The sequence below is a fragment of the Haliaeetus albicilla genome, chromosome 18, assembly GCF_947461875.1.
Source record: "Haliaeetus albicilla chromosome 18, bHalAlb1.1, whole genome shotgun sequence".
Taxonomy (NCBI): Eukaryota; Metazoa; Chordata; class Aves; order Accipitriformes; family Accipitridae; genus Haliaeetus; species Haliaeetus albicilla.
In genome coordinates, this window is record NC_091500.1 from 8,315,256 (window position 1) to 8,339,329 (window position 24,074).

General features: G+C 41.1%; 1 protein-coding gene across 7 annotated transcripts in view; it reads right to left on the reverse strand.

Moving 5' to 3' along the window:
- KLHL29 (kelch like family member 29) overlaps positions 1-24,074 on the reverse strand; it is a 413,313-nt gene that overhangs the window by 173,792 nt on the left and 215,447 nt on the right. Inside the window, exon 1 of one of the 7 annotated variants that reach the window (XM_069805700.1) lies at positions 9,663-9,802. The exons of the other annotated variants lie outside the window; for them this stretch is intronic. Within the exon in view, the coding sequence (XP_069661801.1) occupies positions 9,663-9,704 (42 nt within the window). The 5' untranslated portion in view covers positions 9,705-9,802. Of the gene's footprint in view, positions 1-9,662; positions 9,803-24,074 lie in introns of those variants that run through there. 7 annotated transcript variants of the gene reach the window in all.

A 24,074-nucleotide genomic window follows, 5' to 3' on the forward strand; every position in this document is an offset into this window, starting at 1 on the left:
ATAACAGTCAATCAAATAGTGCCAACTCTTGCAACGCAACTGGGAACTATCTGGGAGATTTTCAGTTGGGTCAAGACAAGATTGCACCAAGAACCATTTACACAATTGAGCATTACTGGGTGCCATGGACCCAGATTGTGTCTGTTGACTCACACTGCTTAACTTAATGGTAAACACGCAGCCTGCACTTACTAAAGGAGTATCATTGCAATGGGGCAGCTTTAGTCTCTATACGCAGTTTTTACCATGAGACTGTTTTTTCTACCACAGATAGTCAACTGCAGCATCACTGGAATTTTCCAAAATGTTAGTTCTCAAAATGTTAGCTGCTGTTAAATTCTAAAAATGCTCTAAATAATATATGTGTTTGTAGAAGTTCAGCCTTATTTATGGACTCTGAAAAGATGATGTGTAGACTTACAGCTGTCTGAAGTGACAAAAAATAAAACCTTGAAACAAACACATCTGTGGATTCTCATTAGAGCCCTAGTAAGTGAAAAGACTGTAGTGCCAGCACATCTGAGGTCAGGGGAGACACAAAGGAAACACCCTGCGAGCACAAGGACCATTCAGACTCTCCAGAACAACCACAGTGCTGAAGAAGCTAGAAGAGTTTTATTATAAGCAGCTAAAGACTTATTGCACTGAGCTTGACAATGTCTTCCTAAGCTGAAATGACAGAAGGGCAGACAGTTTATGCAGCGTACAACTGAAGACTAATTCAAGGCCCCAAACTCTTCCCCGTAGCCATTTCAATGACTTCAAGGGAGCTATTTTGCCAAAAGTATTACGAGAATATTTTTATTTCAATAAAATGGCTACCTTGCTGGAATTAATTCTGACAGCTGTTTTAGCAATTACAAAATCACTTAACTAATTATCTCAAATACCTTTTTGGCCATCTCCACTATGATAAACACCTCAAACTAAATTATACTGAGTAAACTGCAGTGGGATTGTACGAAACCTTGGCTTTGGGAGAGACAGGATGGAAGTTAGTGCTTGGCACTTAACGTCATCAGCATTATAACGATTCAGCTAGAGTATATATAATTTTGTTGCTGACCTTACATTATTATATAATTAAGGTAATTTAAGTAATTACTTGCTAAAAAGACTAATTTTGTTCATCAACGTAAAGACTCTCAAAGCACAGCAATATGAGGGAATTAGATTCCAATACAGCAGTTTTGGGAGAATTAGAACCTCCAGTGAATAAAGCAAAACAGGAGTAGGCAGTAAAACGGGAATAAAGGACAGTAAAAGTTCATGAAACCTGGTTACTAGTCTCTGTTCTGTCACAGACATCCCTTGAAACTCCCGAGTACTCTAAATATAGTAAGGATTTTCTTGTCGCATGTAAAATATCCGCCGTGAGACTTCTAACTGTAAACTTAAATTTAATAAGTAAAGAAGCTAAAACTCTTTCCCAACCCAGACAAGCAAAAATCTTTCCTTAGAGATGTCTGTAATCAGAGTGACTCTTCTGAAGGCAATTTTGCCTCTCCCCTTCAAAATAAGATTATCCTAGAAGATCCTAACAAATTAACTCTTTAATTGGGTACACCGAGTATGCAGCAATGTCAGTTATTTGAAGCCATAAGCTCATCCATAAAAATAGCCCACCTCATTCCTGAACAATAATGTAATTTTAAACCACAGAGTTTTTTGTCTGGAGACATTACTTATTATAAATGATCATATTAAACACTGGCGTCTTTTGCAAACATACCAAGAATTAAAAGGAAGACTTTGATGTCAAGAGAATGTTGCATTTGAGAAACTTCAATAAAAATTTTTTGGATTACTGTCAATTCATTATTTCTTTTAGAGGTGACAACCTGCTTGTTTATCTGTTTTCAGACACTGTAAAACTTTTTCTCTCTTTGAACTTTGTAAAAAAAAATTCCTATAACAGAAAATAATTTATCCAGCTTTAAACCTTGCTTCTGGTTGTTCCTGATGCTATTTTGAATTGGATGATGACATGTACCTGCTTTTATGACAGCAGGAAGATTCCGTTACAAGTAATCAATATTTTGTTTGTTTAATAACTAAGAAATTGCATGAGTATATAACTGGGGAGTTAATTATTTGGCAGGCCTATGAAACATGCTAATTAAAATTTTAAGTTACAAGAAGCTTACAGAAGTATTTAATAGAAGAAGCTATACTTGAAGAGACTATTTTAGTACTTCAAGCAAGCATGCCATATCAATAATATAAACTTTCAAAGTACTTTATCTATAAAGCCAGGAGACTTTGATATATACAATCTCTATTTTTAATGCAAGTGAAAGAACTTTCAAGCACTCTTAAGAACGTCAAGCTTAAGAATTTACAGGACTATAATGATATTGCAAAGAATACAGGTTTTCAAAATGAAATTTCAAAGGCATTATAGAACTTCATGCATTAAGAATGGCGACTACTGCCCAATTCAAAAACATTGCTGCAAGCAGAGAAACTCACCACTGACCATATACATAAGACAGACAAAAGGAGGATCCCCAAAGAGCCCCCAAGGAATCTGACAGCCATTTTAGAAACCAGTTGCCACCCAGACTCAAACACGAAGACATTACGGCACTTGCAGAGGTTTACCTGTTACTGATGTTGCTTTTATTTTAACATTGAAATGTTGTTGTAACTTGAGTTTTATTAAAAGCTCATTTGCATTAAACCCCAAACAGCTAGACAACGTAAGCTGACTAAGGTAAGACAGAGTCTGTGAGGGATTTAACTTGAATTTAAGATGCTTAATTTTCATTAAACTTTCTGTCACAAATTATTCTTTAAACAAACTGGTGCTTAAATGACATTGAGATTTTAAGTGAATACTTTCAGAGCTGCTTCATCAAGTAATTGAATTAAAGCTTTCCTCCAGTTGCAAAGCTTCCCGGGATTTGTCTTCTCACAAACTTTTTCAGTTTTGCTAGATCAAAAAAAAGACTCAACTTTCTAAATAGACTTGTCATTAGAACTAGCTGGATTATCCATGACAATTATCTGTGCTCCATCTTAGGATTTAACACCACTTGCCTCCATAATAAAAGTAGGTATGATTTGCATGGATGATGCAGTTTGCGCCTTCCCCAGGGAATAACAGAACTAATGTGGAATTTTATTGCTTATTTTTTGACACCATTTTTTATATGAAGAAAGAAAAAAACAGAGTTGTGATTAATAACTTCCATTTCCTTTGTTTGCTCACTTTTGTCAGGTTTTCCTCCAGGGCATGGTAACAATCTTTACAGTATGACACTAATAGGACCGTCATGTCCCTGAAATTGCATCGCATAAACAATTACATGTAATTCAGTTCATGGTTTCCTCAGAGGCTTCCTCAAAGGCTACATTATTTGGTTCCTGACTCTAAAGTATTTTCTCCTTCATATCTACCAACACTAAAAAGGATAAGGGGAGACTTCATCAAAGCCTAGTGCTAACCTACAGTGGGAAAAAACTTCTCATTCTTTAACATAATGGACAAAGACTAAAGGGATCCAGTTGCTGGGAGCTGTAGAAGGGTACATTCAAATGGGAAATAAGGTGAAGGTTTTGTCATTAGTTAACCAGTAGAACATACTGTCAAGGAACAAGGAGGATTGCCCATCATGAATCAAACTAAGGATAAAGGGGATTTTCAAGCCATGTTCTTGCTGCATCATAAAGTAAGGGATCTGTTCCAGGATCACTGGGTGAAACTCTATGGCCTTTCAGAAGGTAATCACAGGCATCATCTGTGGCCTTAAACTCTACAAATATATGAAGGAAAAAAAAAAGTCTCTTATATGTTGGCCAAAGTGGTTATGAAAAAATAAAATCTGTCACATAATTAAAAAAAAACAGGCTACAGAGATATTAAATGGTAAAAGGAAAGCAACAAACTACTAATAAACAGCATTGACTAGCTTGAAGAGGGTTCCTCTCCAAGTGCTCTTAACTGGAAATAATGGTGGCTAAGTTTGGCTTCGGGCTAATAAAGTACAGTGGAAAGTTGTGAAAGGTCTGAGGAGTAAAAAGCCTGGAGAGCTGTAGTTTAGCAATGGAATACTGAGGGATGAACTTCTGCTGTGGAATTAGGTCCTTTCCCTTTCACCTACAAATAATTTTTAGCAATTTTAACATCTGTGTGAAACAGAGCTTATTTTATTTTCTGTAAGCTAGGGAAGAAAATGTATTTGGTTTTATTGTCTGCTTGTGAAATAGCATAACTCGTGTTATTTCCCTGTGTATCAGTGTCATCATCTAAGGAACATGCAAACCTCCCAGAACCTGTCTGAAAGGTCCAGCCCTCTCATGCATGAATGAAGAACTCAAGTGGTTTGAGAAGTACAGCTAGGTCTTATGGCTGTGGGTTTCATGTCAGCTATCTACAAATACTTTCATACAAGTAAACAACAGACAGCATTAAAGAGACCAATGAAAAAAAATTCTGTAAATCTGCATGCAGTCTACGTTTTCAATGTGAGAGTATTAATGTGCTCATCATTCTTCAGAATTGAGCCACTTCTAGAGGAAGTTAAAAAATAAAATACAGTAAGCAGGATGAAATACCTTCAGTCATGAAATATTTCCATTGCACCTTACAACTTGGGAATCCGCTGGATGAAAAATGTCATTTCCAGGAGTAAAATAAAATAATATGACAACATGAGAAAATGATTGTTGTAAAATATTTACTCCCATCCATGAGCATGTAAGCTCTTGCTGTCCTTGGTGGGGATAAATTTGATAACCACTCTAACAGGTAATGCGAACAAAAGGTGCATCATATCCACCAGTGTGAAGCAGTGATCTTCATGACTGTCGTGGTTTAACCCCAGCTGGCAACTAAGCACCACACAGCCACTCGTTCACTCCCCCCGCTGTGTTATAGGGGAGAGAATCTTCAGGAAAGCAGGGCTCCATCACATGTAACGGTGACTTGGGAAGACAAATGCCGTCACTCTGAACATCCCCCCCTTCCTTCTCCCCCCCCCAGCTTTATATGCTGAGCATGACATTGTATGGTCTGGAATATCCCTTTGGTCAGTCGGGGTCAGCTGTCCCAGCTGTGTCCCCTCCCAGCTTCTTGTGCCCCCCCCCAGCCTCCTCGCTGGTGGGGTGGGGGGAGAAGTAGCAAAGACCTTGACACTGTGTGAGCACTGCTCAGCAGTAACAAAAACATTCCTGTGTTATCAACACTGTTTACAGCACAAATCCAAAACATAGCCCCATACTAGCTACTGTGAAGAAAATTAACTCTATCCCAGTCAAACCCAGCACAATGATACACAGCCAGCATGTCTGCTGATGCTGTTTTTTCAGTTAATTCTGTGTTCTCCAATTGACCTGCAGCTTCCTTACTTCTGGAGCTATTAGCATCCTCTCTATGGCTTCAAGGCTATTTCCTGAAATTGTCCGTTTTATAATATTAGTCTAGCAAGACTGGCACGAAATAAAACCCTGACAAGCAATCAAAGAAAAAGTTATTTTCTAAAGGAGTTTCTCTTAGAGAATCAGGTCAAAAGCCTACTTCTTACCTTGAACACTTGGAAGACATGAAAGAAAGCTTTGTTTCAGAAGCTTAGATGTCTACCACAAAGTTGATAATTGTTTTCTCTTTTTTTCTGTTTATTGCTTTTGAAGAAATTCAGTCCGAGACCTGAGATGCATCAAAGAAAGATGTGTATTTGGATGAGCTTTGTTTGATGGCAAGAGCTCTTCCTTATTAAGTCATCAAAACAGCCTGGAGTGAGAAGGTAGCAGAAGCCTTCTGGAAAAAGCATACCAAGCATCAGTGAGGACAATCACAGGGCAGAGAAACTCGACAGCTTTTATGTTCTCTTTTTTTATGTGCACACAATTAGGGAGCTAGATGTCATATGTGTAAAGAGCCAAGGCGTCTGATCCAAAACTCATCAAGTCAATGTAAACATGCCCTTTGACTTCAGATGAGCTTTGGATAAGCCCTCAAAGATTTTAGCACTAATGAGTTAGAGCTTTTCCAACATCACTTGGATAATACTCCAGGTGGGGGTGGTGGAGAGTGGTTTCAAAAGCAGATCTGAGCTCTGCATATTGGTTGTGATCCATCAGAGAAGATACTTTCTTTGGTCAGACAGGGACTGTTTTTCTTGTATTCTCTATCACGGTGCAAAGTCTTCTGCAGGAATACCAGTACATACTTACCTACCAAACTTCTTGCTGCTGCAACAATCTAGGACACTGATGATGTGCTTCTGTGTTGTAACATAGTTTATGGCTTTTCTTCCATTTCAGAAAAGGCCTTAATTTGTATAGAGTGCTAGACATTTCTTACAGTCTATGGTTATTGCCTATGGAGTAAACATGGACATGCTGCCTGTGACTTACTTCATTGCCAGTGTACAGAAGGACTGGGCTGTACTGTTGATACTCTAGTCTTATGTGTCTTCTGTATTTAAAAAAATAAAAGGAATTGTATGCCCCAAACCGCTAACTTTGTTGCATCAGAACATTTCTTTCTGTCGCATTCAAACCTGAGCCAATTCAGTTTGTATCAGTCAGTCACAGGTTTCAAATCCAGTCCATTTCAGGGGCAAGTAATGAAAATGGTATGAGGTCCTGAGAGACTGTGTACTTGCCCTGCCTGCCTTGCTCTTACACTTGCTCCTGGCTCTCCCACACTTGCGGAGAAGCCACTGCTTGTGCACTCTGGCAGTAAAGACTGGTGTAAAGATCCTGGAGCACATTTAAGTTGCTGGAAGCTACACAGAGAGGAGGAGGAAGGGCAGCAGTGTGGAAGACAAGCCATGGAACAAGAGAACAACCAGATGCCACCCAAGCTATCCCTCTGTCACTCTCCTTCTGTCCTTTTCTTCCATCCTTTTGCTTTGTTATGTCTAAACCAGACTCCTTTCAATATTGATTTTCAATCTGTAATGCCATGAATTCCAGACATTGCCTTCTCCAAGTTATTTGGGCTTTTATACTATTGCATTGATTATAAGGCCAGAGACATCACTATGTATCTGGTCTGATCTCCTGCATAAGAGAGTTAAAAGGCCCTTCCTAAAGTGTTTGAATAACAGCATCCTTTTAAATGGCACCTTTTCGTACTTCTTTCTATTTTTGATTTCTAAGATGCCATGAATAGAAATCTGCCACAATTCTTGGTAAATTTTCCCCCAAATAATGATGTCCACTATGGAAGCAAAGTATTTAATTTCTAGACAAATCCAGTTCAGATTTAGCTTTCATCCCCAGTATCTAAGAAATCATTGCCTGACTGACTGTTGAGGGCCCCTTTCTCTTGCAAGAGTTTTAGAGCTTGATTCTCAGCTCAGCCCTGGAGATAGAAGGACGCAGGAGGTCCAGCCTACAGGCGTGCCTTCCCTGTGAAGCCGCCGTAGGCATCATGTCACCGAGTTTTGTTCTTCACTCAAAGGTCTTATTTCTATTTTCTGATTTTGTTTTTGCTTTTGAGACATAATCTCCATTATCACATTCTTTCCTGTTCAACGCTTTTTAATGCATGTATTATTTATCTTAGGAAGGCCCTTTATGCTCTTGTGCGAATTCCAATTGTTATGGCTCATTTTAATTTCCTTTAAGGCCCTTAGTCATTTTTCTGTTGGAGTATAGCTGGTTCCACTTAATAAAAGTTTTGCTATGCAGATACATGAAGCTTCTGTGCCCCACCTTTGCATCTCCGAATAAACAAGACTACTCTATCTATCTGATGTATTTTATACAGTCTAATACAAAAGAGATGACAGAGACTAAAGCACGGGCAAAGTCGTGCTTAACTCTAGTATGTACAACAAACAAAAGAATTTAGGATATGTGTCTACAGAAAATCAAGTAATTTAATTTTCAATTTATTTTACTTTTGCTTAGTTTGGATGCTTATCTGTATCAGTGGTAAGGAACATGTATCTATCATGTGGCCATATATTTGGTCTAGATAAATCTTGTTACACCTGGAAACCTTCATCAGAGGCACAATTAGAAATAACAGAATTACATAGCAAAGAAAGATGCTTCTCAAACTCATCTCAAGTCAACCCCAGAGGATTTGATCTCAATACTGCTTCTGAAGAATACTGTTGTCTGAAAATTACATATTTTTCAAGCAAATGGTACTGTTTGACAATAGCAATAGTAATTTCAAGTGTTTTCTCATGTGTAATTTCTTTTTCCGCAGTTTATCATATCAAAACTGTTTGAATAGAGAAAATAGCCATGACTTTTCTATTTAACCAAAACCTTGTTTTCTCTCATTTATTTGTTGCCTCTAATCATGACACAATAAAGTCAAGTACTTGGGAAAAGGCCCTTCCTTTCATTGCATGTAACGTCATTAGGGACTGTGTGATTTGGATTTCCATGTCTGAATAGAAATAATTAGAAAATATGATTCAAGTATTTTATGTCTGGGAAAGATGCTGGGATAAATTCTGCCTTTCTCTGCATGAGGTGAGGAAAATTAAATTGGGTAAAGGGCTCAAAAGCAGTGTAGAAAGCTGTATCCAAACTCGTGCATAGGACAAGAAAATGGATTCTTCCAGGATACGGCAGAAGACAAATCAAGAGAGGGTCCCCACCTGATGTGCTGAGAGGTACATCTGCCATTGCTGTTGTATGCCCAGCAAAAATTGCAGTAGGTATCTGCAAATGGCTAGCAGCTCTTCACGTGGTATCTGGCTGAGGTCTACAAGGGACAAGCCATGCTACATATGGTACCCACCCAGTTAATGACATTAAGCCTACCCAGAGGCACAAACATTTTGGGAAGAACAAGGATTCATTTTGGCTTCCATGGCTGCTGGAAGACTTAACGGTAGGGAGCTAAGCGAGGCATGCCTATTTTTAAAAGCACACACAGGGCTGTGGGTTGTGTATCACCAATGGTGAAGGTATTTCCTATGGACAGTGGTGCATGAGAATAAATAGGGTCATGTTTGCTCAGTTCTTAGGGTAAAAGTTATATGGTTTGAGACCTGACCTTTCTACAGCCATATGCCTGCCTGTGCACGAGAAACCAGTCAGAAGGCAGATTTATTGCCGTGAAGCACCTATTCCTTATTTAAATGTGTGCAAGTCTGAAGCCTACATTTATGTTCTCCAAATCCTCATCTAAAATATTGTTATAGGTACCCCAAACCGGAAAACTGAATATCTATCCTTTGTTCACTGACAGAGGCCAAATTCAATTCAGTGTGTTCTTTATGATCTTTGACCCCCACAGTGGTCTTGCGCCAGAGCAGAACAAGAAAAAGTATATCATACCTCAAATCCTTGAAATTTCATCAGAAAGAAAAAGATCACAACGCTACTGAGAGCAACTTAAGTGTCAAAGTCAGGTAGAAAAGATCTCTCTTTGGGAGCCTTCAAAGGACTGTTTCTCCCCAGTGACTATAAGGAATTTATGCGCTTACTTAACGGCGGCATCTTCACCAGCCATCTAAAATTTAGGTGCAAATCAGGCACCTACATTCCTACATAAAATGCACTGGTGACTGGCTTGGAATAAAGAGACTTGCAAGGGATTGAATAAAACAGCCTGAAGGATGTACAAAAACACGCATACAAAAATATACAGATAGTGAATGTTACAGCTATATACACAGACTCCTAAGACAGAACTGACTGCAGCACAAATGCTCACAGCAGCCAGAAATACGAACACTCACATTCAGAGTCAGGCTGGACTCATCCCTCTGCATCCTGCACATGGGGATGAGCAACACCAAAGTACTTCATGCTATCTGATATTCAAGTCCAGATAAAAGAGAAGGGTTTGAAGCTGGGGATTCTACCCTGCTCCCTCATGCTCAATCCCAGTGCTGCTGATTTTAAAGATATCCAAAGACAGATACTAGAGAAGGAAGGGAGGAACATGCCTCAAGGCTACTGAAATGCTCTCAGTAATAGGTTAAAAATGTGAAGCATTTAAAGTGTCTGATGCTCCCTTTGATATTCTCCAGGCGATTTCCTAAATCAGCTTCAAATTTTACTCATTTTCGGCTTTAAAACAAGCAGCGCCACAAATGATTAAAAGAAACAACAACAACAACAAAAAATAAACACACACCCAGATGGTAACTATTATCTGAGCCAGAAAATAGAGACAAATACATCCACTTAGGGCAAACTAACATATTGTATTATATCACTATGATGTACTGTAATGGGATATGATTTACATTAAAACTTGTTGTGAATTAGAGATTTAACTTATGGCCTTTCTCCACAAATTACAACAACAAACAAGAGCACGAAAATAAGCTCTAATAACGGCATGCATCCCATCACCATTTGCTGGATTATTTCTAGACCAAAGCCACAGATGAAATATTCAAAAGTGCAGTTTTGTAACTTTATTCTAGAAATGTGATTTAAGTGAAAATCCTGAATCCCTGCAGTCAGCAAAGATTTTATGGCAATATTCCCAAGAATTGGGGTGTCTTAGATGAGATTTTGACTACAAAACACTCCAGAACAGTTAGGCATATGGTGTGACCATGGCTTATTACATTAAATGTAATGGTCTCACTTGTGCTCCCTCCATCTGTTTGCTTTGTCCATCTCTTGTATTCTATCATAACCTCGTAAGATACCTATTTCAGGGACTATCTTTTAGCTATATATGTTGAAGCATCCAGCACAAAAGGAGCCCACGCTTTGGGCTTTCCTTTGTTAATGCAACAGAGCTAAACAGATAAACAACTTGTCAGGGATGAGTTTGCCACATTTATTCTCTGTAGCAAATTGTACTTCTAATTGGATAAGGTTCTCTTACGCATGGATAAGGTTCTCTTCCCTGCATGCCATCATCTGGTTTGTAATGCGGTGCACCTTTTAAGCACTGCAACATCTCTTGCTGAGACAGCTGTATTTTGTGGTGGATACTACACAAACATACACAGAAGCACAACACATTCCAGTTCCCTAATTTATATAACTGCTTCCTACAAAGATCCTAGGACTGAAAGTTGCTCTGAGAAGGAGGATGACATGGTAAGTGGATTCCAAAGATTTGAGGTTTCTTCTCCCTAAGTGACTTACCAGAGCCAAGCTCATCTGTATGCACCAGTATTCTCTAAATAATAAAAAAAAGGATAATGTTTCCTCTCCTGACGAATGTGCACTCAACTTTATCCACACGGTGCTTTAGCAGCTCTGCAAGAATGTAAAAAAGCTATCTAATTTCCTGTTTAACTTTGTCTAGAAACAATCACTGAGATTATGGAAGGCTACTTCTCCCTGCTCAATGTGTGCCTGCCTGAAAGCTTGAGACTGGGAGGGGGGATGCTGAATACCCACCTCCAATGTTAAAATATTCCTATTCCTTCCTGCTCTGTTGCAAAGAGTAAACAAAAAAAAAACATGTTTGAGCCAGAATTGGTAAGCAATTACAAATGCAGCACCTCTAGCAGTACTTGAGACAATGTTAATATAACTGCCTTGGGTACCCGCATGAAGCCTGGATCCTCACCCACATGGTGAGCCACAGATGACATTTATCCTGCTGCACCTCCTCTGTTTTTGTTACAAGCTACTGTGATTAAGGCTAGGACATCGTCCTGACTTGTACCAGGGTCGCAGCTCTGTTTACAGCACAGACTGACCTTTCCTTACTGACTGAAGAAACATGAATGATATACCTGTAAATGTTAGCCTTTTTGTTTTTTTTTAAAAAAACCGGAATGTTATTATCTAGCCATTAACAACAGGAAAGTAGGAGCTGAAAAAAAGACAAAATTTAGCAGCTCGTGTCTCCTTGGCTTTGGGAGAGATTCTCACATCATTAAGTCATTTCTGAAATGAAGATGGTCAGAAGAAAGTGATGTGCAGAGAAGGGAGAACAAAATCCCATTCCGGGTGAGTGTATCTGATACCCAGGCTGGTGTGAAGGCTCTGCTCGGGGAAACAGCTGAGATAGATAGCTCCGATTTTTTGGAAACTTTTAGAATTCGTGTTCACTGCCAAAGGAAAATAAGGGAAACTACAATGAAACAGATAACTGTGTTATGAGAACTATGCTAGCAATGAAATGTCAGAGAAAACAGTAACGGGAAGCAGAATACATCAAGGAGAGATGGCATATGATGTCACCATGGTTTATTCTGTGGCAAAAGAGAGATCAAGTGTTGTAATGCTCAGGGACAGGCAATAATGAGGTAGGAAGCAAAGCCACAGAAGTGACTCACAAGCAGGAGGTTACACTTTTCTATGAAAACTGGAACTTCCCACGAATTTAATAGTGCCACATATGTTTTTAGCAATTACCCTACAGGCTCATTTCTCCCTCATTTGCAACTGCCTAATATGCTTTTAGTAACTGCAGCTATCCCTGAGTTAAAATAGTAAAATAAAGAACTCAGAGATTTTTCTTGCTACCATTTTTAGCATTTTGTCCTTTTTGGATGAAATGAATCATATTGTTTACTATGGTCTTTCATTTTAGTCCTCTGTCTTATACTCCAGCTGGAAGTGGGTAGGATAACCAGCACTCTGCCCAGTTACCTCACAGTTGGTGTTATAGGAGTATGTAACACCTGAAATGAGATGGAAAACATATGTAGGAAGTCAGAAAGACATGCCATGGGGATTGCTCCTTTGCTGTTATGCTCAGAGGGACAAATTGCTGCTCAGCAGAGCCATGGAGACCCACCAGCTCTGTCAGCATGGTACCTGCTAGCCCCAGGTCTGAACATGGACACTTGAGACCATCCCGTGGCATCAACCTTTCACCTGCTACAAGAAATCAAAAGGACAAAATTAAGCTCTCACACAGCTTCAACTGTAAGCTCTCGCTTTCCCCCCATAACCTATGCAAGATGTTTCTGAAGAGTAAGGAGTGATGTGCTGTGACAAAAGCATCAATACAGAAATGAACCACCAGCTACATGTGTGCTAGGAAGTATCAGTGCCAAAGAGCTAAAGAAAAGCAAACAGAAAGCAAAAAGATCTGAAAAAGAAATAGTAATGGGAATATGATATAAAAATATCTGATGTAACTGAGAAGAGCAAGCAGGATTTAATGCATGCTACCCTTGTTGGTGCTATATAAATGTCTTGTTCTGTTCCATTCTGGTGTTATTCCAGGGTCAAGCATATTCAGTGTCCTTTATAATAAAGCTGTCAATATACAGTCTTGATGCTATACATTGATTTTCTGCCACAAAAAAGAGGAAGTTATCCCTTTGTGTTCAGCAACGTCGCAGTGACTTAATATTTTTTAGACTACAATATTCGGTATCACCACAAAGACCAGGGCATCTTCCTGGCCCCACACATCTTATCTGCAGTTTTTATACATGTAAGTTGTTTACAAACATGTCAACAATGTAATGTAGCAATGTATTTAGTGGCAATGGGAAATCTGTGACATTCCAGTTTGTACCAATAAGGTAGTTATACAAACTTCTGTGAACTAAAGGAAAAAGGGCAAGAAAATCCCCCCTGAAATCCTCTTAAGGAAGATACAAAAATGTAGGACTTCAATAAAAAACTGTTCACAGAATAAACGATAGTAACAATAATATTTAGCACTTACATAGTTCTGTCTCTCTAAATTACTCCAAAATGTCACAAAAAAGATCAGATTGAGCCTCAGAGTGGCTAAGGAAAGTGAAGAAGAGAGTTGTGTGACTTGACCAAAACAGCATATAACAGAGCTAAGAAAAATTTGCACTTTGTCCCATTTCTTGATATTAAGCGGATTCTTGTCTTGCCAATTTCCCCATGTCTTTTTAGGCACGAGTAGGGATGACACAAGGGCTCTTCTACCTGAACTCCCAGCTACTTAAACTGAAAATGAAAGCCCCAAATGCTTTTTCTAAGGAAATTTAAATGTTAGAAAAAGCAGACATTGTCAAAGTGGTTCTACAAGCAAAAAATCCCATCATTGTCATTGTCAGGTGCATTTCTTTATTCTGTGTTCAGATAGTTATTTGTCAAGAAATACGTTACGAATTATGGGAAGATGTATTCAGCAGGAAAGGAGGCGGAAGGCTAAGCTCGCACAATGCCAATGCTCTTCCATTACAGGATATTGATTCAGTAAGAGGTGAGCCTAGCCTGCAAGGTACTATCCAAAAACGGAGTAAGTAGAAAGCTGGATGGAGCTCTACCAGCCACCTCAAAGGTGGTACCCACAAACACAGCCTGCCCCTGGTGTACACATCTCATTATCTTTTAAAGGTCTCCTAAGAAGACAATTCAAAACCCTGCCAAGAAGCCCAATGCAGTGCTTAACTGTATCTGTCACCAGAAAGATTCTCTTGCCAGCAAAGCTCCCCTTTCAGTATCACTTTCTAGTCAGTGAGCTCCCCTTTTATATTTGTGCACTTGGGTGGTTTTTTTCTTTCCTTCTTCCACTTCTACTTAGAGAATTGCACTGCACTGATAAACCAGGTGATCAACTGAAAGCAGCCTCAGTTTTCTCCAACCCCTTCATCTCCTCCCCGCGCATCGCCATCCACACACGCCGGCACTGTGTGTGCCAGTGAGGCAAGCAGGGGACAGCCTTGGCACAGGCCAGCCCATGGAAAGCCTTGTCTTTGGCTGCTCTCTCAGCTTGATCACACTTCCTTGATTTACTTAAGAAAATGTTACATGTGACCGTATCAAAAACCTTATTAAATTCCCAACATACCACCTTCACCATTTCCTTCTCACTTGTTGGATGGTTTCTGACACCCTGCTACATGCAAGTAAATCTAATTCGTCTTTCACTTTGACAATGAAGTACCTTTAAATTACTTTCAGTGAAAAGTTTCTTACCATGCTAAATATTTGCTTTTTTCAACTTTACTTGCTGGCCTGAAAGCTTATTATTTGCTAACACCACCTCTTTAGGGAGCCGGCTGGCTCAGAGCCTTCTAACAGGATCCCGTAGGTCTCTGGATTCTTGTCATAGGTGGTTCCCATTTCCAAAATAGACAGGGAAACTCTTTGAACAAGATCCACAGAAGAGCAAGATCCATCTGTTTGAACAAGATCCAGCTGAGCTGTTTCAAGTGATTACAAGATATTTCAGAGACATTTAGCGGCCAATTTTATTTGGCTTGCGGCTAAACTTCGAGATCTACTTTTTAAACAGGAAGACTGCAGATCACAGATCTTTAGAATGTTGCTGAATTATGAAAAATGCTGGGAAAAAAGAAAAGTTGGGAATATATAGATTATATATACATACGAATACATAGATGTGGCACTTAGGAACATCATTTAGCGGTAGACTTGGCAGTGCTAGGTTAACGGTTGGACTCAATGATCTTAAAGGTCTTTTCCAACCTAAATGATTCTATGATTCTATATATATATTTCATAAAATAGGACCACACACTGGTAGCATGGAATATGTGACTTCTTGAACTACCAACTACTGACATAAAAGATGTGCTGCTTCCCCTGGGGCTGTTCTGTTCAGACCAGGAGGATGCTGGTCCCCAGGTGCCAAGTTACCCATCCCATCCTCCCTCAGCACATTTCTCAGGCAGTTTCTTGGCCTAAGCTGCAGTTTTGATCACATTTCCATTAGGCATCACCGACTGCGAGTACCCACGCATGCTGAGCGGCACATTAAAACTACTTTTTAATGCCTCACTATAAAACTTGCTTTCAATATCAAACAAAACATTAAAGATCCATTATTTCTCCATACCAGCTAAAGACTTTTTAATGAGATTAATTACAAGAAAAGAAGAATGTATTTTTCAGGAGATCAGTTGAATAACACAACACCTAATGTTTAGCAACTTTAAATAGCATCTATTAGATCTGATGTTATTTGAAAAACGCCTGTGAATATTTATAGTATTTCAAGTTGTTAAACTGGACACATTCTAAAACTGCCAGAAATAAAACTGCCCATTTTTCTGTTATGTGCCTGTTAGAGCTCACTATACTTTTCAGAGCTCTACAGCTTTCATGTGCCTTTAAGAAATCTGTAGGCACCTTCAATGGAAAGTTATTCCATTTTGCAGAAATGTGTAAATAAAATGTCCACCATGATCTATACATTAAATCTGAGATAAAGCAGAAGTTATCAGCATTAACCTCTCTTGTTCTGCTTGCAGGAGTCAGTAAAAAAAAAAGTGGTTTAAAATGGCTTTGTAGGACGATGGCTCTGTCATGATGGTGACAATCTTCCCCCATTAAAGACCAAATAAATAGCAGATGAGGAGAAGTGAAGAAAGAAATTATTACATAATGAAATTTAAAAATACTATAAGCAAGCAGCAAAGAAAGAATACTTATGAATTTATTTTTTAATCTCATTTCAGGCAGAGAGAAGAAAGACCAAGGAGAGCAAGTGCAGGGGAGATGATGCTCCACTCGCTCACTGGATCTCTTTGAGGATATTACAGCCTTGCTTGACAAGGAAAGAACAGCAAAGATTAGCTATCTGGGTTTCTAAACCCCCCAACCTTGTTTCTCGCTAAAGGTTAATGTCTAGGAGAAGAAGAAAATTGACATACTTCTATAAAAGCCTAAAGGTAAAAGACAAAGGGCAGTCTCAAGTGGATGCTTTTCCAGCTAGAAAAAGCTGTTGCAGATCAGTGAAGGCACCTAGACTTCCTTTTGCTGCTATTTTTATTAGTAATATAAACAATCTTTATTTGCATGAAGAGTTCTAATTTTGCCAGAGATGCTAAGTGAGAGGCAAAGGAAATTATTCATGCTGAAGGACCAGGATAAATCAAACACCTGAGCATAGGGAGCTTCATGCGAAGCAGCAGGAGACTGCCCTAATCCCTGGGAAAAAAGATCCAAGGAAAGCAGCCCACATCCGACATGCCCAAGTAATCAGAACACGTGGCTAACCTGGCTGCCTTCGTCAAGATGAAATGCAAGTTATATGAGCAAGGCAAATGACAATGCTGAAATGCAGTAAGAAGATAGGAAGCACCAGTTTGGATTCATCTACGCAATCAAGTGTGTACCTGTCCTCGAATATGACAGAACAGCACAGCCCTTTGTGGGGGGTTTGGCTTCAGACCTTGTGACACAGCCAGAGGTGATGGGCCCACTGGGTCCCCTCGTACCATTCCTGAGACATGGAAATGCATTTCTCAGCATATGCAACTGCTTCTCCTGAGTATTCAAGAAAAAGAATACATTCAGGACACTTTTAATAGACCTTTGGTATTAGCCAAGAAAAAAAACCCAAAACATTCCCCTGTAAATTCACAATTTCACAGCTGAGGTTTTCAAGCCAAATGAACCAACAAGCGTCATTCTCTCTTCTCCTTTCCACATCAGACAGTACTGCAAAACTTGCAATCAAATCACAAGAACTGGCAAACCTGAAGATATTTACAACATTATGAATTACATTATGTCTCAGAGATTTAAATCCCTGGGACAGGCTAAGGACGTCATGATGACCTTACTTTAAGAGAAAGGACAGTGCCAAGGTTGCCAGGGCTCCGAATTAAAATCTAGTCCAGAAGATACATTTTTCAAATGTCCTCCTGATTCTGAAAAAATCTATCAGTCTGCCAAAGCAAGGGCTGCAAGATTATTAAAGTGCCAACTACAATTTATGCCCAAGATACCTAGCTGGCCACCTCTCATGTTGCATACTGCCAAGGCTCTGGGTCACCCATCCTTTGGGGCCCCCCATTTTATTCTGATTGAGGTCAGGTCTTCTTACTCCAAGGACTCTGACAGCAGAGCCCCATCCCTGACCATGCATCCCAGCTTCTTGCTGCTTTCTTCTCCAAAAATTCGCATAAGATCAAGCCAGGAGGGCTATTCCTGCCTATTTTAATTTTCTTTCTTTATTAATGTCCCACTGCTCTGTTCTGGGGAGTTGCAAGAACATCTGCTGCAAGAACAGACTTGTAGTAATTTCTACTTACTGCTGTATGGTGGCATGTATATGTACAGCATGTTTTATGTGTTTGGTGCACAGCAGAGCTGACGTGAAATGGGACAGATTAAGGGAAACCAACTTCAATATAGTCCTCTTGAGAGGTGGGAAAGGGGCTCAAGCCTTGCTGCAGCCTGGCCCAGGGGCAGATGCAAGTCAAGCCCTCCGCTTTTCAGGAGAAAGCCCGAACGCCTGCGTGGCTGCAGTCCACTTGGTGCTGCCTGCTGGGATGGAAGTATTTTAACTATTCATCAGGAAAGAGAATGAGGTGTGAGTAACGCCACAGAGAGGACACCTGCCTTGCTGCCACAAGCCCCCGGGCCCGTGGCAGGGACGATCCACCCAGGAGGAGGAGCAGAGTGGGTGCACAAGGCTGGCTGGCACAGGGGGACAGATCCAGGCTATCCCAGGCAGGGAAGGAACAGCAGCCCTGGTCAGTGCCAGCCTGGGTGCAGGCTTGAATCGCTGAGCTATCAGGTGAAAGGGGAGCCATGCACCTCTCCCCCTCCGCGAAGTCTGCCTTTCTCTCCCCCACTTTTCTTCAAAGGACTAATGCTTTGAGTACATCGGACTCCTTCGTTTGACACTAAAACCTCCTTCTCCCTGTACTTTTGTTTTTCCTATCCATTTTGCTGCTGCCATGTCAATTAGAAGAAAAAAACCCAGTGCTGTTTAGTCATCTATGAGCATTTAAGATGACATTGGTGATGATTTTTTCCAATTTGGCAGCCTAACAAACGGATCAATTATTCACCGAGCCCTATTTTAAAACCATCCACTGTACAAACCACAGGTCAGGACAGCAAGGGTTTATTTTGCAATCAGCTTCTGTGCAAGAGCAGGATTTCTCTATATTACAATACTCTGGTGGCTCTTGAGCAGAGAAGGGGGTGTGATGTGCAGACACGCTCATGAGCACAAATAAAACCAGAGCCCTTGGGTGGTGGTGTTGGTTGGTCACCTCACAGATTAGTTGCTGTTTTAACTATGCAATGTTCCTTGGAGAGAGGAATTTTTAATGTATCAGAAAACCCTGCTTGTTCAAGAAAAGCAGGGACAACAGGCAGAAAAGCAGGATGGTGAAATAGGCACTTAAGCATCTCTAGTAACACAGCACCGCTACCATAGGTTTACAACATCCCTCCTTTCAAGCCCCCTCAGAGCCCTGTTTGCTTCTACACACACCTCCCCTGCAAATACAGACACTTTTGTATTAAAATCAGCAGACTCATGGATAGATGGACCAGAAGGCTGTCTGGTTCCACTGCAGCTTACACTCTTCTGATACCACTGTGGTGTTGCTTTGCTGATCTTAACAATACCGCTCATTTCATTGCAACAGCTACCTAAAATCCCCCATTTTGCTTTCCTTTAACTCCATTGGGAAAAAAACCCAGGATGCCTCATGCTACTCAGCCAGTGGAAAAGGGAGACAGCAGGGAGCCAGATGAGAAGGGAGGAGGAAGCAAACAGCACGTTGCCAAAGTGCCACCACGTTGCTCAATGCCCTTACTACTGCAAGGAGTTTGGACACAGCAGTGATGATCATGGCATGAAAAGTGGGGGGAAACAGCTACACGCTGCTTACTTACTTTAGCCCTGCTTGGCCCAGCTCTACGTCAGAGAAGGACATGTCCTTCCTTTCCTTGCAGGGATGGTGAAGATCCCCCACGTCCATGGTGGGTTCAGCTCATATAAGGTACATCAGCCTTCTGCTCCTCACCTCACCCTCTATCTCACCCAGTCTTCAGGCTTAGAAAAAGAAAGTGGCATTAGAGACCACAGTGTCATCTCCATCAGAAGAAACTCCACCCTTCCAAGGAAGATTTCCTATAGGAAATCTGTAGCTTTTTAACCCAATTTTGTGCAAGGAGCTCTCAAACACTGGAGAATGCAATCACAAAAGCTTAATGGAAGCACAGCAAAAACTTAATTTAAAATGCAGGGAAGAAAGTGAGGAGAGATAGTCCTCAACTGTGAAAGTTTGGGTTTATTTTCCAATTTTACTATAGGATGCAGCAGACGAATCCAGTGCTATTATTTATTAAGAAGTGTCCCATGTGCATGGTAGGGCTTTGCACACAAATGAGACAGTGTCTGCTCCAAGCTGAGACACAAACAGTTTGACATCTGAATACACCAGAGACAAGCTCTCCGTGAAGTGGTGTGGATATTTTCAGAGATCATTGCTGGAAGTCTTAAGGGAAACAGAGTGTTTGCAGGCAGAAGGTGTTTCATAGAGAGAAGCATTTCTTACTGAATACATAACGCAAAGGAGTTTCAACAGTAAATAGGGCACAAAATGGGTGGGCAGAAGACAGATTTGGGAAAAATGTAAAATAGGAGTATGAAATTGTTAACGGAGGGAAGTTAGGAAAGAAACTACTAAAAGGAACTATGAACAGAGGGCAGAATTGCAAGAGAGATTGAAGAAGTATGACAAGACTGAAGTGGTGGCCGATGCTGACCACAGAGCTCGATTCCCATCTGATGTCACCCACAAGCCAAGTGTGTGATGGGTGAACACCACCCCAAGACCTCCATGACAATGGGCTGGTAGGTTTTGCTATTCATGAAGCTGCAACTGCTATGGACAGGGTACCACAAGGGAGCATGGATCCCATGAGGAGCCCCAGTACAGTTTAGGAACCTTCCAGAGACCAGGATTTCATTAACATCATCTATATTTAAACAAGCAGTATGTGGTGGATGGCTTGAGAGCCCTCCATCACCACTTGGCCCACAGTGGATTTACCTGTCTTGAAGCAGTTAGCCAGTGACCAGGAGGAGTTAGGGGTTGCAAAACTCTATAGTGTGACAGCCCCTCTCTTGAGCCTGAGTTTGGCTTTTTCAAACTTCAAGTGAGGATAGTGATAGTAAAGGCATCCCGTGTCTTTACTCTGGACCTTGATGCCTCTGCACACACAACAGCTCTGTGCCAAGCACCGGCCATCTCATGTCCCAAGAGTGATACAATCCCATCAGCCTGGGCTTGTCTCCATGCCCAGACCCACTTTGGTGAACTGTGGGCAAAGGAAATGCAATGACAAGGACTCCAGGGAAGCTATTTAGGCTCACCCTTCCTCAGGGGAAACAAGGTGCAGGAGGTCAAACACTAGTCTGTAAGTGGTCTCCCCAGCCCTCTTCTGCAGAATTAGGGCTATTCTGGTGCCTCACAGTGCACCTTAGCTAAACCTGGAGTGGTGAGTTGGGCAGAGCAGCAAGTGCCACCTGGAAACTGCAAAATTAGGAACAAAAAGAACTGTATTATGAGTGATGGTGCAAAGCTGATGGGTTAATATCATCCATGTGAGACAGACAAAAGGATAGCATGCCGCTTCCCGGAGCTCTGCCACTGCAAAAAGCAAAGTTTGTGGGACAGCCACATCTCAGTATGCTTCAAAACATGTGTGCAAAGATAACAAACTGCCCTGGCCAGACCCCAACTGCTGCAAAATACCCCCTCCCCAAATAATAACCTGCAGAAGTGAGGAGCCTCAGAACAACCCTGCTGAGCCACAGATCCCCTCCGACTGCCCGCAGGGGACTGCCACAACCGTACAGCCAGCATGACCACCAGCCTCAATCCAGCAACGTTATGGGGAGATTGAGACATGATTCCTGATGTCCATACCGGGATCAGGTTTGTTTATGGAGACAGCAAAACCCTTTCCATTTTGGAATTACTGGGTACTCACAGTAGAGGGAAACGTGGTGCGAGGTTAAGTTGTTTGCCCAAGGCTGCAGAGGCCAGCAGTGTGATGAGCTAGCAAGTGCCAGAAATCGCTTGCCGACTCCTTGGCCTCTAAGTCAGACCACCCACTTCTTCCTGAAAGAAGCTACTTGTGCAATTACTTCTTTCCAGCAAACTCTTTGCCAACCCTCTGAAAAGTAACTCCCAGAACTAGTTGGATTTGACAGGCCCTGCCACAATGCCAATGCACGGAAAAGTGGGGGCAGCCCCCTGCCAGCCACGACCATCCACAGAGGACCCACTGTTTACAGGATGCACTATCAACAACCTAACCTCTTTATCCCCATAAAACTGAAACTAAAGCACAGGAAAAGAGCATGGGTAATACTTCTCTCAGCAATGAACTCCCTTGGAAATGCATGTAGTCTTAGCTCCCATTTGAATTTGGCTGGTGTGTTTATTAGCCATGATGCATACAAAAGCATTTGGCTGGAGAAATGCAGCATAAACAAGTAGCTTATCAGGCTGCAGTGGAATGGGCTATACCATTAAGCTATCTCAACTAGTGATTCTGTTCTGCCTGCGTGGTGCACTTAGGCTCTCCCAGCTTCCCTCATCACCTCCAGGGCTCTGAAGGTTGCAGCCATGGGTGTGGGGCTTCAACTTGAAGAGCTGCTTCCTTGCTACTTTTAAGCAATCCATGAAACCAAGGGTCAAAAACCTCACAAACTGACCTCCAGCCATCAACCCATCTCAGTGAGTTGTGTACTATGGCTTTGCAAGTAACTGTTCTTTAGGGTAAATAACAAAGCGCATGTTCTTTCCTGTCTATGTTTAAGCAGCAAAGGCTGCACATCAGAGGGACCTTTGGTTTATTTGGCTGGGCTCTTCCTTCCCTTGGGAGAAAAATCTTTGATTGATAGAGGCAATTCGTAGATGTCAATACATGCTTTCAAATGCATGGTCCACTTCACTATCAATACAGGGAATTGACAGGACATCCGATATTAATGCGTATTGACATGTGAACACGTGCACACACACAGAGTGATGGTGGAAACCTGATGGCATGAAGCTTTGAATAAATGTGCCATGGAAAAGAATAAATCAGTATTTAACATGGAGAGAAATTATTATGGGTCTTGTATCTTGCTACATCACGAAGACCCAAAATGCCTTACAACCCAAGAGTGACTTTCTTCCTCCTCCAGGTACAGACACGACGGGATGTGTGGAGGAGGGAGAAAAGGCTAGGAAGGCTTCTGCGTTACCAGGAGGCAGGGGAAGGGGAGTTTTTTACCCTTTGGAGGGTGGGAACAACCTGGGTATCACTGCTGTGTAAGGCAGCGGAAGACAGCTACTAGGCTGAGCGCATTGTCCTTATGCAGAATTTGTGACCAGTACCACGTAAGAGTAGTGAAGTGAAGAAAAAGAGGAAAAGAAGTGTAAATGAGTAGTAGAAACCAGAGCTCCTGGGCTAAAAATATGCATGTTGGAGGGCGAAAAAAGAGAACAGAAAGGGTATACAGGAAGACAAATGGATACAAGCAGGATTTTATACTTCATCTGACAAGCAGATCCAACTGTATCATTCAATACATCCAACAGGAACAGGGCATCCAATGGGAACGGGGTTTTCTATGAGCCAGAAACATAAAAAGCATGAATCCTAAACCATGCACATGTGCTAGCATGAGAAAGGCTCACACAAGACATCTTTCCTAAGGTCATGCAAAAGTCAATTGCATTTTTGATTTCACAAAAGAATTTGATCAATAATCAGACACATCCTTCCCTTTTCCTGGAATACATTAAATTGCAAGAAATGACCGAGATGTTGTGAGGAAGTCAGGTCGTACTGCGGGCTTGGGGAACCCACAGCACAGATGGACTCCTGCAATGAGAAGCCACCTCTTTCCTTAATCAAAATACAATCGCTGAATATGAAGACTGGCACAGCTGGTACTGCAGTGATAAAATTGGACCTCTCATGTACTGCCAGCTTCATGTTTGCCCAAGAATGTTTATTTTTTAATACAGTACTTTTTCAGACTCTCAAAAGATACGGTCCAAAAAACTGAAATCATTGCCATACTGCTAGCTGTAATAATCCTAGATGTATCTCCAGTCTAGTAGTAGTTTGTGTTTTCCATTGAGCCCTAGCTCTTGGTGTACGACAACTAATGACGAATATCACTTCTATTAGTGATTTCTAACTGCTTTGGTTGTGAAGAACTCAGTCACTGAAGACTCAAAACTCAGAAGGTAAACACCTGAGCTTCAGTTGCAGGGAGTGTTTGTAGTAGCACAACAAACAGTAACTTTGTTTTTAATCCTCTGTGTATGTCTAAAGGATATTTTCATCATTTTTAACAATCTAAAATTTATCAGACCTACTCTGGAGGAAGAAGGGCTCCCAGCTTCAGCAGTAACACCAGGATATCTATGGAAAGCAGTGTTTGCTCATTTGTGCTAAGAATAAATAGATGGATCCCACATTAAATGCATGTAGTTTAGTAAGTC